The sequence below is a fragment of the Vidua macroura genome, chromosome 1, assembly GCF_024509145.1.
Source record: "Vidua macroura isolate BioBank_ID:100142 chromosome 1, ASM2450914v1, whole genome shotgun sequence".
Lineage (NCBI taxonomy): Eukaryota > Metazoa > Chordata > Aves > Passeriformes > Viduidae > Vidua > Vidua macroura.
In genome coordinates this window covers 49879643-49895386 of record NC_071571.1, presented here as the reverse complement: position 1 = coordinate 49895386, position 15744 = coordinate 49879643, and the positions used below count along the sequence as shown (strand labels likewise).

Genomic DNA, 15744 nt, shown 5'->3' with positions numbered 1-15744 from the left:
AGATGAAACATTTTAATTCTTTGTTGTGGATGAAACACCTGGTGGTGGCTCTTCTGCTGCCCTCAACTCATGATCTGATTGCTCTTGCTTCATGTCAAAAGGATAGAGGATGGGATAGAAAAAGAAAATTGTTCTAGAAGCAAACTGTCATACTTCTTACGCAGTTTTGCCTTGAGAACTGCTGATTTCTGCTGCTTGGTGGGTTACAGCCACGTGTGCTGAGCACTTTGCTTCTCGATCAAAAGATTTCCATCAGCTTTCAGGAGGGTTTTTAGCCAAGGTATGTGGTACAGCCTGAGTGAACAATATTAGTGTTCTGTTCTGTCAGCTCAGGTCATCATCTGGGTGAATGGCCTTTGTTTTTAACTCTCCCTACATTAGGAACTCATCCTTTAAACAAGAGCCTGAGCTTTTTGCCTCTGGTGCCCAAGGAGAATGATTAGTGCTCTAGAGGAGAATAGAATGCTACAGAAATTTATGAAATTACTGTATTAGCTCTCACCATTGGGTGATGTAAAGGGTAATGTACAAAGAGGTAACTGCTTATGCAAAACCAGTGGGAATTTTGGTCTCATTGGCATGAAGTTGATTGTTTGCTCCCACTGAGATTCTGGACCCAGCTGAACACTTCACAGCAGCCACTCTTGAGTGGGAACATTTGAAAACTTCTGCCAAATTCAAGACTTTCATCTGATATCTGCATGCTGATTACAGTTCATTGGCAACAAAGGATCTCTAGAAAATTTGTATTTCTTGTCTTTTGCTCTGATTTTTGCATTGTTTTATTACCCTTGGGAGAACTTTCTTTTCTATCTATGTAACCTTGTGTCTCCATTAGAAACCTTTCCAAAGTCATGAGAAGTTTGAGGAAGTTTGAGCTGAGTTTAAAAGAAAACTATTTTATTTTATTTTCATATTTAGAAGCAATGCCCATACCTTTTTTACTTAGGTCTCAAAACACCTTGAGAAAGGTCTCAACTACAGAGTCAGGAGAATTTCTGTGTTTTACTAAGAGGGAGAGACAGAGTTTGGCATGACTATCTGAAATGGCTCAGTCAAGGTCATAGAACAAGTCAGTAGCAAAATGTGGAAAAATTTTTTGTTTCCTTGGAAAAAGGATGGTCAGTTTTATTCCTGGCCTTGCCTTTGTGGCATTTATTATGCAATTACAAAGAACCTTGCAGCATCAGTTAATTCCGTTTTTGTTAAAAAGCACTGTGAATTTCTTAGTGATAACTGTTGCTGGCTAACACATGACATTTTAAAATGGAAGATTTCAGGAAATCATACATCTTGAAACATTCAATAATTATATCATCAGTACAAAAGAGCAGGGAAAAAAAGATCCAGTTTGTTCTCAAACCCTTTGCATTTGTGGCAATATGAAAACAGGCTGCTGTCAAATAACATCTCCATTTCATAGCATTCTTCACAGTGCCTTTTTTGACAGAGGAGCTGCAGTCCAGCACTAGTCTTTATTATTCCTGCAATAATGGGACTCTGATAGGAGTGTATTTCATGTCAGTGATTTACTGTCTCTATTACAGCGTGATCCGAAAGCCGTAACTCCTCTGCCAGGGACTGGGGTTTGGAAGTGTTCCAGGGCTGCAGCACAGCTTCCAGGCCAGCTCAGATTCTCTAATCCTGTGTATTTTTCTCGCAGTTCAATGATTCTTAGCTTGTGCAGAAAGTGTCAGAAATGTTTCATAAAGGAATGGCCTTTGTCTGGGCAATTCTAACAAAGCTGCTGGTGCAACTAAAACGTGCACTGAGCTGTTACAGTCTTCAGAAGTAAATTTCCTCTTGCTTGTGCTGTAGGTGGAAAGGCCATTTCTTGAGTGTCGGACAGCACATGAAAGCACCATGCATATGCTGTACAACATTGTTGGTTGGCACTGCTGGGTTAATGTTAAATCCCTTGGTTTCTGGCACAGTGCTTCACAGACTGTAAATAGCATCTTTTCTGTGTGTCAGTGCATGGTCAGTGAGGTTGCCAGTCTAGATATAAACCATCTAAACAAAATTATTCCATGCAAGCTATAACATCTTATGAAAGAAAATCAGAAGTGTTACAACAAATGACAATTTACAAAGAAAAAGTTAAAATAGCCACAGAGGGATCATGTCACAGGATAGGGCCATAGTGTGTGCGATGCCTTAAGGCTCTGGAAAGCAATAAGTCGTAGGCATATCTGGAGGCATCTGACTATGGGGTCTGATCATGATTGCAGGGTGAAGGGGACAGATTACATGTGCCAGAAGAGGGTATGACAGGATGGCTTTCTCAACACACTGAGGGCTGGAGGCCACCTGCAGCTTTACTGTATTAACTTGATGAGAAGAGGACAAGTGCAGAGGCACCCGGATATCACCTGGCCCTTGCAGACCTGTGGACTAAAAAAAGTCCATATGCTGCTCAGGATTTTAATTTTTGCATAAGGAGCACTTGGTAGCCATTTGCACTTGGGTCTTGTGAAGCTCAAATGCCCATTTTCAGGGGCTGCTCACCCTTTTGTGCCCCTAGCATCCCTTGAGCATGTTCTCCATAAATGAGTATCTTGTTCCACTGGTACAAATGTCCAGAAAGCAGCATGCACTAGCTCAGTTTTGAGTAATGGATGAAATAGAGTCCCTATTGTTTTATACTTAGTTTGTACCACTTACTGAAATTTACTTCAGAGACTGATATTAAAAGCCAGGGACATTTGAGGGCCATGAGGAGCCTTTACAGTAGCTCAGTTCAGTCCCCATATATCTTGAGGTTTTACATTAAGTACATCTCATTAAACATAGTTCTGAGAGTTTAGCTTCTTTGCTTTGTACTGGGAGTATATGGCATCTCTAAAATCACACATCTAAACAGTCAAGTAGTATTAGCATGTTTTTGGGATTTTTTTTGTAGAAATTGCTGCTCTTAGGACAGAGGAGATATAAACAGCCAGATGGCAAATGGATGATCCCTCTTCACATTGGAGGATATTCACCAGAAGACCCAGACAGTGTGTCAGAATGTAATTTTCCCTTTCCCTGGTGCTTTCTCTTTTTTGGATGTGTATAGTAACTGCTCCTGACATCAATGTTTTAGCCCTGTGGCTTTGGTCTAGCAGGTATATATGACACCCCAGACAGGTTCTCCTGATGTCTAGGATCCAAACTAATTAATTTATTCTCTTGAGCTTTTTGCACCATGCCAGTTCTTAAGTTTTGGCATGTGCTACAGTTTGATGTTGCACTGAACGGCTCATCTGGGCTTCAAGTAAGTGAAACTACTTTAGTAATCTCAGTGGACTGTGAATTCTTGAAATCAATAGCTTTCTTTCAGCAGAGTTTAAACTGCTTTCTATTATGTGGAGCCTGATGCCATAACAGAGAGATGCTTGAGATGCTAACTGAGCTGCTCTTTGAGCAGCAGGTGACATAACAAGGTATCTTTCTGAGTACAGGGGACAAGGGGGCACATGATACTTTATTTCTAGGAGAAAATCTATTGCTAAGGTTGACCCAAAAGCAATTAGTGGTTCATTAAATTGAATTGGTGAATTCACCTGTGCTATTAAAATATTATACAGTTGAAATTCAATTTAGTACCAGTAGTGGAAGGGCTGTGGAGATTGATAATGGATTACCTTCTGTCTACCCATGAGTGGATGCTTGTTCTTAAGTGAAATAGCAGAGCAGCCTGGTAGTTCAGCCAGAAATACCACCATATGGCAAAGCTGAACTTCTCCCACTGCTGATGTGCATCCTTGCTTTCCAGAATCATTAAGCTCTTGTATTTCTGAGCATAAATGGGCACATATAAACGAGTCATTGTCCTGAATCCAAACAGCTAGCTTTTTCACCATTTTCAAAACTTAAGTGATGTCTTGTGGAAATTGTGTAAGAAGTAGTCTTTTTAGCAAATTGAATTGGAAATGGCTTTGGTTGTGCTTCTGAGACTTTGTTTAAAAGGTATCTTCTGTCAAGCCCAAAATCATACCAATATACAGAGCTTTATTTCTTCCTACCCCCCTCATGTGCTACTTTGGGCAGAGCTTTCCCACACCCAACAAAGAAAGAAGAGCTAGATGGCTGTTACATTTACTGACAGCCTTGCTGAACTAGAATAGGTACACTTGGTTATGCCTTGTTTCTACTTTGAAGAGCTCCATTGGAAAACTCCAAGGAAATTCATAAGAGGATATTTATTTTATACATTGTAGTACATACTCACAAACTGTACTTCAAGTTCTTTTACATTTCCTTCCTAATGGAACATAATTTACTATAAATAGATGTCTTGATATCTATATGTCAGGAACACTGTTCAAGGTTCAGAATTTATTATAACTTTCTGTATTGATATGCATTTGAGAGCCCATCAAGAAAAAAAATGCACAGATCAGCTACACAGCAAGAAGATATTGAGCAAAGATACACAGCATATACATTTAATAAAAACATGTTTTGTACATGTTACTTCCCTTGTGGCTGGTTCTCTCTCCTCTGTCACTTTCCAAGATCTATGTGTAACAGAGTCCAAGGCCATCTCATCACATGTGGCACGACAATAGTGGTTTGGCACTGCTGGATTGCACAGCTTTGTGCTGCAGAGCTTTGTGTATCTGTGAAACATTATAGGATCCTCACACAGGGAACTTTATATAAATAGAAAGCTGTTCTTCATCTATGCAAAACCTGCTCAGAGCTGTGGGACCAAACACATCATCTTTGTTTTCTGTTACAACATGCTGTAGGTTTTTTCTTGTCTTTCTAAGTGTTGCTACAAGAATATATAAAAAATAGATGGTAGAACTAAGCAGAGCCAGACCTCTCCAGCAGTGCAGTAACTTCTTGTGCTATTAGAAGCTCTATGGCCCTTTGAGCTGCTCTATAAATCTTTTAATGGGTAAGTATGGAAAGCAGAAAAGGGAGAGAAAGTAGATAAAAAGTGTATTTGGCAATGTATCTACTTCTGCAAGTAGCTCATCAGATGCATGCTGACTAGATCAGCTTGGGTAATAATCTGAATCAAAGTGTTTATTGGTTTCTCTTGTAATAGTGCCTAGGGAGGAGCCACAATGCTGCACCTACAGGTAACGCAGTAAGGGCAAAAAGGCTTAAAAAACAGATAAACTAATTACACTGATTGTTATTTCTGTGTGCTACTTATACATTTCTCACTTACGCACTGGTCCGGGCACAATTTTTTCATCAATATAATTTATTTTTGCTTGTTTTCTTCTAGTTTAATAAAATAATAAATTTCAGCATGTTGGGTACTCATTAATGGTGCCTTGTGTCACAGATGAGATAAGTTTAGTTGGTTAGAACTGGGTGCACATAATGCCATGGTTGTGGGTTGATCCCCATATGGGCCATTTACTTAAGAGTGGGATTCGGTGATCCTTGTGGGTCTCTTCCAACTCAGAATATTCAGTAATTCTGTGAAATATGCTTGAAAATAGATGTTCTTTGCATTTTTTCACCTAGTGAATAAAGTGCTTCTTAAGTAGTGGCACATAATTTCCAAGAAAGAAATAGTATTATGTTCATCACTATGTGGCACATGTCTGCCATAACCATGAGAAATAAGTCCTGAAATGAAAATGAGAAACTAAGGATTAAATAAATTCCTGTATCTTTTTACTGTTAAAGAAATAGCAAAACACAAATAACAAGTAATTAATGTTAAAGATATCTTCAGTGAATGATAACATTCAAGACATGGCATTACATCTGTGAAATTCTTGGCATACCATGTGCACATTTTATTAATTTTTAAAATGTTTATAAGTCATGTGGGTGGGCAGTTGCACAGTTACTGTGTGAATGCTTAGTGTTAAGGATTTGTACACCACAATGCATCTGTTCTGGAATGGGTTCACCTGGCTGGTCTTGTGTAATTGTGGCCTTCATCTCACATCAGTAGGTTGTGTGGTCAAGGTAGAAAATGGTTAAAACCAGTTGAAGTAAAAAAAGGGTCTATAAGTGACTTTTTTGCAGTCTTTCATTACAGAAATACCTGAGGGAAAATTGCCAGCAGGAGATTGTTGCATCCAATTTGAAAGCAATAATATAAATGTTGCTACTGGGTAACGATAAAACTGTATGCTGTAATATTTATATGACTTTGCACCAGCTTATGTGCTGAAAATTGGAATAATGCAAAAAGTAGTTGCACTGTACATTTCCTTTTTTAAATAATGTCATTGTAATCACCTTTTCATTTCCCCCCCTCTTTGTTACAGGGAAAAAATTGAATTTTAGTCATGAGAACAAAGACATATTTCATTTTTCAATCATTGCACTCCCCAGGAATGGGTTTATTAGGCTCAAATGCACAGGGAATCAAAGTGTAATGGCCTAACATCAGAGGGTATCGGTGTGCTGAGTCCCAAGGGACATGCAGGGGCAGGAACATGTTCACAGTCATGGAAGCTGATCTATACTGTTCTAACGCTGATGAGATGTAAGCTGGCAGGAAATTTGCACGGGTTGATTTTCACAGCCATCACTTGTAGAATGTTTTAAACAAAAAAAATGCGGATCTTTAGCAAGGTGTCTTGTTAGGTTGGGGGTTTTTGTTGTTGTTTGTTTAATTCTTTCAGTATCTAGTATCCATCACTTATTTATAGAGTTAGAGAAGCGTGGTGCTGAAGTTGTTAAATTAACAGAATCATATTCATGGATCTTTGTTCTTGTCAGTCAGGATTGTGTGTGGGAGGCTATTAGCTTCTGCATGAAGTTCCACAGAATAGATAAAATATGAGTGAAATAACAAAACTCTTAGCAACAGTGGTTACAGAGTTTGAAGAGTCTTGTAATTGTTTCTTGGATTACAAGGATTATTCAAAAATGCAGCTCTTCACTGAATATGCCATGAATATTTTATTGAAATAAGAGAGAATGAATATTGTGGTCAGAAAGGAACTGTGCCTGAGTGATGTGATCTGCAGGTAGCATTCAAATGCATGAACTGGCTTTTGTACAGCTTTTTTACTAACTATGGAAAATGTATGTGCATGGGGTGAGGTTTTTTACTTGCAATCAAATTTTTGAAGGAGGTGTTGCTAATGGTTTGGTCAAACCACTTTTTTTTGAAGGAGACCTGGATGTGACTAATACAATTATTGTAAGCATTTAAGCTAGTCCTTATCTGAGTCCTAAGGATGTGTCCACTTCGTCAGAGACGACAGTCACTGCTTGCTACCAGGTCGTGAAATGTGTACCTGGATAAGCACTAGCAAAGAAAAGACATTCTCAAGTGAGAAAAAGAAGGGAAAATGCAGGGACTAGAAAATCCATTCCTGTCTAGTGTATTGTATAATGATTTAATGCAAGTACTTTTCAGATTATCCATCTTTGTTGTATGCCCTTGTGCTAGGTATGAGGGGGACTTAAACGTTTCATGTTTATCATTCCCACATGATTGCAAAGACAGGAAAGGTAGCTTTGTTCCATGTGAATACCAAGAATTTTTTTTAGTCATGCTCTAGAATTGACCCTATTCCACCAGTTTTCTCACACTACATACTTAGAGTGTAAACCCCAAAAATAAAATGATTTGTAGCCTTGGAACTCCATGTATGTATCCCTGATGCCAAGCCCTCAGAACTCTTAGGAATATAGCACTGACATATATATCATGCTAGTTTTTAAGGACACTAAACAGCTCAGACCTCATATAATTGTTCCTGATTTGGTTAGAACTGAATACAGACATTTGAAAAAGATTAGTAATGCATTTTCTAATAATTTTAGTTGATTTTTTTTCTCTTTTTTTTTGTAGCAAAATTCAAACCCAGATGTAGTTTGGTTCCCAGTTTAACCCCAAACTCTTAAGATAAAGCCATTTCCCACTTCCTCTTCACACCTCTCGGAAGCTTTTCTTTCCTACCTCTGTCTTCCTTCATTTTTTATGACACAATCTTGCAATTTACAGGCATTTTTTTTCTACAAAAAAATCAAAATTTCAAATGCCTATCATTGTTCCTATCTCAAAAGGTTGCCTTTGAATAATGCGGTGCTGCTCCCTCTTTTCTGTCCTCTCTGTCCCTCTGCTTCTTTGCTGAGCTCAGTATGACTTTTTCCACTGACTTCAAGGGCCAGGAATTAACCTAACAACCCAGGGAAAGGTGGCTGGAAGTGCTCCAGGTGCCTCTGGAGCAATAGTCCCTCGTACAGCACAAACATGATGCTTCCATGTGTCCTTTTCATTCACTCTGCACTACCACAGAAGAAAGAAAGCCAAATTCCCCGATATCATATAAATATTATATCAGACACTGCAGTGAGGCTTTGAAATGTTAATACCCCTTCAATGCAGACAGCTGACAGAGGTGGACAGTTTTGATTTGGTTGTGACTCAGGCTGTTCCAACAGGTCCTGGCAGAATTCAAACAGCTGGGAGCAGATGTCAATTTCCTGGGTAGTAAAGGCATTTTCCATGATTTTGGGGTCATCTTAGCTGGTGTTTAAGAAGGGAGAAAGCTGCCTGGGGGCCAACTTTGAGAGACAACAGTTGCTTTAGAGAGTGGTGGCAGAGCCCTCTGTTCAGATCATGGATACCAGCTGCCAGTTTATCTGTCAGCCCACAGCAGTAAAGTGACTGGCAGCAGGGTCTCAGCTCCCTCAGCCTTCAGCAGGGCTGGATGAGGTCCGACACCCCTCTCAGCACTGCAGGGGAATAAAGGAAGGAGACTGGAGATGGATGGTTTTCCACCTCAGGCCACAGGGACACATGGCCTGCTGGTGAAAGGAAGCTTGGCTCCCTGGCAAAGGAATGCTTGGCTCCTAGGAGAAGGGACCCAGGAGGTCCCTTCACCTTTGTCTCCTGGTGAAGGGACACTTGGTCTCCTCATGAGGAGACAGGAAAGGGACAGGAGTGACCACAAGTGGTCCCAGCTCCCCCAGGAGAACCAAGAGGGCAATAGGCCAGGGCTAAGGAAGAGAGAGGCATCTCTCACAGCAGTGGCTTCAGCTGGGAGGTGAGACCCTGGTCAAGACTGTCCTTCTGCCTCCTCTTCCAGTACTCTTCTCAGAATTTTTTCCTGGCCTTTTGTTCTTTGATGACTCCTTCACTGACTCCTTCATGCCAGCCTTTCATTTTAATGATAGCATAGCAGTGAAACCGAGTCATGTTAAGGCCTGAAGGTTTCCAGCTTTAATCTGTAATGAAATGTAAAGAAACCTGTCAGGGTCTGACACAATCTCAGTCTCCTTCAGAGAGGGACTTGGGAACTGAGCTCTGGGAATCAATGTGTTCAGACCAATTGTGCTTTCCAAAGCAATGAATTGTTTTGATTAATTTTTTTTCCTCTTCAATTTTCCATAGAAATTGGGAAGATTGACCAAGATATATATAAATACAACACCCCAGGATTCACTGGCTGCCTATCGAGAGTCCAGTTCAACCAGATTGCTCCACTCAAAGCAGCCCTGAGACCTACCAACGCTTCCTCCCACGTCCACGTCCAAGGGGAACTGGTGGAATCCAACTGCGGAGCATCTCCACTCACCATCCCACCAATGTCGGCCGCCACTGACCCCTGGCACTTAGACTCAGGTAAGGTGGTGTTCATGTCACATTAACTCAGTGGAGCAGTTCAGAGAAGAAATCCATCTGCCTTCCTCTGTAAAGGGAAGCAAAAATGAGAGCTAGGTGATTGATAGGTGACTGTAGGGCTGTAATCACGATAGGAAATGCAAAACTGGAATGACAGAGACTTGCCACCACTTTTAAATGCAGTTACAGGGGAGATTTTTTTTTGCTGTTTTTTTTCTTTTTTTGCCTTATAAAAATATTATGCTTTATTTTCTTTTCTGTAATTCTTAAGCTATTTAAATGTTGAGTTTTGACCTAACTGATATGATAGCACTTTCTCTGTAGTCAGCAAAAAGCTTCAAGTACATATAAATAAAGTACCATAGCATTTCTTATGTTGTACTCCTAATAAGTGAGAATATTGCAGTCAGCTTCATATGAAAAAAAAAAAAAAAGTAAATCTAATTTTAGGCATAAATGCATTTATGTAAAGTGCTGATTTTGTTTTCTGAAATGTCTACTTTCCGTAGGCCGTGTTTAATAGAAAATCCCATTAGTCATGGTGGCACTCATCTTGTGCTGAAAATGCTGGAAGCCCAAACCATTTGCGGATCTCGGCAATCTCATCCCGCTTTGTGACTGACAGGCCCTGAAAATATACATTGTAGCTAATTGGGAGGATTCTTTCTCTCTTTTGCTTCTTGAGTATTAGGTTACCTTTAGATTTATAGGGCCAGGTATATATTGAAGCCTCCCTTGCATTTTGTCCTCATTCTGATTTCAATTGTAGAGTGTAAATTAGAACCTGTCCTGGCAAATTTGTTGCTTGAAGTGGTATAAAATTAAAATTCTAGAGGAAAAACTTGATTTTGATAATGATTGGTCTTTGAGTAAAACTCCTCCAGTTTTTAAATGAGAGGAGGCAGGTATATATGTCTTTCTCAGAAGTACATGTCAAAGTCGTACCTTTGAGTTTTGTTTTTTTGTGGGTGTTTGGTAGTTTTGTTGGTTTGGTGTGTTGTTGTTGTTTAGGGTTTTTTTTCCTTGCAGTGCCAAGGAACTCCTTGCAGCATTTCCTTTCAAATCTTCTTCCGCAGAGAAGTAGGGCAGTTGTTTCTAAGGAAAGACAGAGCTCCTTGTAGAGCTGAGGAACCCACACATTAATACAAGCAGTATCATTCTTTAAAACCTGTCATTCCCTCCTTGCAGCCATGCCATGCTGTTGTAAGATTTCAGTATGTCTCTTCCCCACTTATAACATGCACTTTTCTTGCTCAATTTTTTTCATCATAAATTAGTATTCCCTTTCTTCTCTGAAATTGTTAGACCTGCTTCTACCTGAAGGTTACGGTCTGTATTCCTCTTTCTACACAAACACATCTTCTGAAGGATTCCTCACTGGCTCATGTCTTTAAAAAGTGTGCCATAAACTCCTGGAGGATGTGCTGCTGCTGTGAATCATGTGCATCTAATGGGCTTTGGTTGTTAATTTTTGTTGATTACTTTTCTTTCCACTTCTTTTCAGTGCAAGCTAGCAAAAGACTATGGTGGGATTTACTCAGGATATTTGCATAGTTCCTAATAGGTCCTGCAGTTCAAAGGAAGAGGTCCTGTTTGTCCTTGGCACGTGCTATTATGCTTGACCTTGTGTTGGTTCAGTCTCATCTTGTAAACTTTGTTGACCTGACAGATTACAATTTACATTTTTTCTTCTGGATAAATTGTAGTACTTGGACACAGAGACAGAGTGAAGGATGTCAGGGAACATGCATCATGCTAGTAGGTTGGCTCAATCTGTCTGTTTACTTCTGTCAGTAAAAAATAGATTTCATTGCCATAGCCAGACTTAACTGTTTCAAGTAATGGGCAGACAAAGGTCAAGAGACACACCTTCATTTTCAGTAATGATTAGTTTTTGGAAGACTGGGGGCTAGGAACCCCTCGTCTTGTCCTCTCCAGTGATCCACAGCAGTAGAGAGAGAAGATCATATTGCTTCAAAGACTTCTAGGGAGGGGCTGCTGTACACCAAAGAAAGCAACAATCTCAGGTGAGTTATGATGGTAAAAATAAATTTCACAGCAAAGCGCTGGTTCAGAAGTAAAAGGATATTCAGGTGTTGGTGAGCAATGTCTGGCTTCTACTGTGGGTGGCATTTCCATGGTACAAAGGGGAGGTATCTCAGCAACTCATTTACCAATATCAGTAAGAACAACTGAGTCTTTGTGAAAGTATCAGTGGTGATCTGACACAGATAGTTCAGTCACAGGAAAAATATATTCTGTAGACTGTGTAACCTTGAGTTATCAAAGTCATAGCCTGTCAGTCATCAAAATGATCTTCATCTAAATTAAAATGCTTGAGTTTAGTGCCACTTTGCATTAATAAATTGGCAGTTTCCAATGAGGATTTTTTTATGTTTCCCAAAACCTACTTAAGACTTTCTAACACAAATCATGTTGAGAGAGAAAATGTAGGAATCAGAGGTATAACTTATTGACTCCAGAACTGGAATAGTCTCAGTTGTCTCAGTGTGAATTTACTCCTTTACTAAACTGGCTGAAGGGTCAAAGGAAAAAGCAGCTTTGAAATTCACAAAAGCACTTGTAGTGATGTTAAAGCAAAGGCCACTCACATTTTGCCACAAAGAAATGGTTGAAAATAACATGGCTTTGAAAGCAGCAATTACTATGTGCAGCGTTTCTCATCTCAAACATGTTTTTATCTGTAATTTTTAGTGTTATGTTAACTATTTAATTTTAAATAGTTCTTAACAAAACATGTGAGCTGAGGATGGATGTTTCATAGTGAAAATAAAAAAGTTGGGAAAAATTTGTGGGAAGTATCAAATGGTTTAAATTTAATTCAGTGACATACACTGAACTCATCCTGACTCATATTTTGAGTTAAGCTTAGATTCTTAGCTTTGTTTCTCAAATATTGTGGAATTGAACTTTGAGGATTGAAAAATGTTGTAGGAGGGAATCAAAGATAAGTGTCTAAATAGAGCAGATACACCAGATGACAAATGTAATGATCCTTTCACCTCTCAACTACAGTGCTGGATCAGATTTTGCAGATAATTACTAGACGTTAAGCAGGTTCTGCCTGATGGGTGACCTACATGAAATGTTTTCTTTAAACTCTTCTGTGTAGTTACTGCATGAGCATCTCCTGCTAGCTGCAAAACATTTTGGATACCCTAACAGAGAGGCTAAAGGGAAAATCATAATTACGTGCTTCAGTCACTTGGCAGTTGACCTTTAAAAACTAGTTCAGGGATTTATCAATAAGCAGCCCTGTTGATTTTCTTCCCTGACAAATGAGCTGTACAGCTTGTCAGTCTTGCACTTTCTGTTAGCCTTGAATAGAGATATATTTCACATTTATAATATTAGATCTTTATAAATTCCTTTGTTGTTGTAGAAGTCCCACTTCCCTCCCTCCCCACCCCTGGTTGGCATTTTGCCATCCTCCTGGGACATTATCTTAAACCATGATCTTGTTCAGCTTGTGAGTACTCTCACAATGCAGTCTTTTCCTGTTGCTATGGTGATCCTTTCTTGGTGATGATGAAGCACAGGAATTCAACAAGTCTTTTTTTTCTGGAACATGACTTTCTGGTGATTTAAAAGAAAAAGGTCAATAATAGCATCCAAGCAGATCATCAATATAGTTCACTTCCTGTCTTTTCCTCCCATCAGTATTATCTCAGTTCATGTCAGACAATCCAATTTGCCTTGGTTACATCAATAGGAGTGTAGAAAAGAGGCTAAAAAGAGCCTGATCAATGAACATATTTACCTTTAGATATTGTCCAAACCACTGAATTACATGTCTGGCATACAATTCAAAGCAAAAGTTTTAATTTCTATAGCTTTTAACTGTATTGGTGTCCTTTTTAATATCTATTACTGCTGCATAGGTAAAAAAAAAGCTAATCACAAGAGGTTTTTAATATCTCTCAGTTCAAATGCTCATTGTAGAGAAGCAAAAAAAAAAAAAAAAAAAAAAGCCCAAACATTATTATTTTTGTAGTAAAAAAAATTTACACACCTAAAATGCCTTGTAGTTAAAATTAGAAGTTGCATATTATTGTAGTGACATTGTTCAGTATGTGGGTGCTTTTACCTAAGGTTCTGCCAATTACTGATGAAATTTCACCTCCAAATTTTTCTTATTTATATAATAAAAGCATAAAAGAAACCTATTACATGGATATACCTCTCCGTTTTAGGTAAAATGTGCTCCATCTTGCCAAACCACCCAATCTTGAATTTAGTAAAAGCAGGAGATCCAGAAAGGCAAGGTAGACACAATAGTTGGCAAACTATGCTTTAACAGCTCTAAGTTGTCATAGCACTCTGTAGGTGCAAGGTGCATTTACTCTGAGTATGAACAGAATGGCATCTAGATTATTTAACATGGGATTTAGTTAAACCTATATTAACCTCAACATATTACAAATTAAATGGAGCAGGATTAAATGCTACATCTGCAACATTCTTCAAGTGGCATGACTTTTTTCTGACTGTGTGTGTTTAAACCCAAAGTGCTCTTTATTTTTTTGTAATAGTTGAAATATCTTGCCTTTTATGAATCAACAGCTTACTTTGATACCTATATCAAGCATGTCTGGCAAAATCATGTACCACTGTCATCAATATTAAAACAGCTGCTTGCAGGATTCACCCTCTTTTTGTTGTGAATTCATCCCTCTTCCGTTAACAAATGATGGCAAGAGAGGGGAGCAACAGCACTGAGTACTGGCCATACATCCAAGCTCACCTATTTGGCCAGCTAATTTCTTTGTCATGTGAAAGAGAGCAGTCAATTTCTGCACCAAGAGAAAGTGTCTCTCATGTTACTGGTGGCAGTGCTGAAGGTCACCTTCCAGATTCAGACGTTGTGGGTTGAGTCGCATCTCATCCCTGGACCACTGGTACCACATCGCAGAGAGCAGAGCAGCAGCACCTGAGGAGAAGCTGGGTCAGATGTCTGGTGTGGATGTGGCTAGGAAGACAGGAGATAGCTTTTGTCCTTGTCAAGGGCTTGTTACAAATGGCACAGTGGGAAGGAAGAATCAAAGATTTTATTTGCTGATGGGCAACAATGCAGCCCTCAAAGTGGTCTTAGGTCACAAATACATGAATAAAACACTCTTGTCCTGGCCACAGAGTTCTGTACACATCAGTGAGTCCAAGAGCACGAGCATTAAAGTCAGTGGTGACATGTGACATAGTGCTCATTCTCTCTTTTAGGGGATGGCAGGAGAGCAGGGTCACTTCCCGAGGCTTCCTGCAAGGGCATGCAAGTCCCGGCAGGAGGCACAGAGGAGCCTCACCACTTTTGTTCATGATGCAGCCTTACACATCTAAATTTGATCTCCTAGTGTTGGCAAAATTAGAAACAGATATGAAGGCATTTGCTGGAATAAAATAGCACTCCTCTTTTTTTCAAGCATAGCAAACCTGTACTGCAATCAGAGAATCATGCCAGATTCTTTCTTCAGGGTTACTGATTACTCAAAGTGGTTGGTTTGGATTTTTTTTTTAACTAACATGGCATGTAAATATTGGGAGGCTGTTTGGCTGCTAGTAAGGTAGCTTAATATTTATACTCTTTATATAAGAGACTGAAGATGCTCTTGCAACCTGCCCTGTAGGTCAACAGGCTCTTCCACTTCCAGTCTGGTGCATTTCTGTGATTGTTTACCCTATTGAGAGTGACCAGCATTCATCCCCCATGCTCCCAATATAAATATTGTCTCAGAACTCCATGGCCTTGACCTGAGTTGTTTCCAAACAAGAAGGTAGCATTTTTTGTCAGACAGTCAGGAGGGATTAAGTCTAGCAGAAACTCATAGCTCAGTTTCAAAGCACCAAGTGTTTCTTGCAGAAAAGAGGGTAAGTGGTGAACATTTAAATGCAACAGTTTCTATTTTTCTCCTGCCCATCAAACAGCTAACTAGGAAGAGCATCTGTCTGAAATTTGGCACAATCAGTGCTTCATCCTTAAAGGGTTTAATTATGGTGCTTGAATTACTGCAAATCTCTCTATTGATTTGAACTAAAAATGCCTCCCTCAGTCTCATGTAGCTCCTTCACACAATTATGCATAGCTTTCTCTTAACTTTAAGACTATATAATTTCTGTGTGGGTTTTCTGACACTCTGTCTAGTGTATCAGACAGCTGGCAGACTGCCGAGCTTGTAAATTCT

General features: G+C 39.4%; 1 protein-coding gene across 1 annotated transcript in view; it reads left to right on the top strand.

Annotated features, from left to right (window-relative positions):
• CNTNAP2 (contactin associated protein 2) overlaps positions 1 to 15744 on the top strand; it is a 1032011-nt gene that overhangs the window by 1001767 nt on the left and 14500 nt on the right. The window contains exon 22 of the mRNA XM_053975055.1: positions 9317 to 9547. Coding sequence (XP_053831030.1) covers positions 9317 to 9547 — 231 coding nt within the window. The remainder of the gene's footprint in view (positions 1 to 9316; positions 9548 to 15744) is intronic.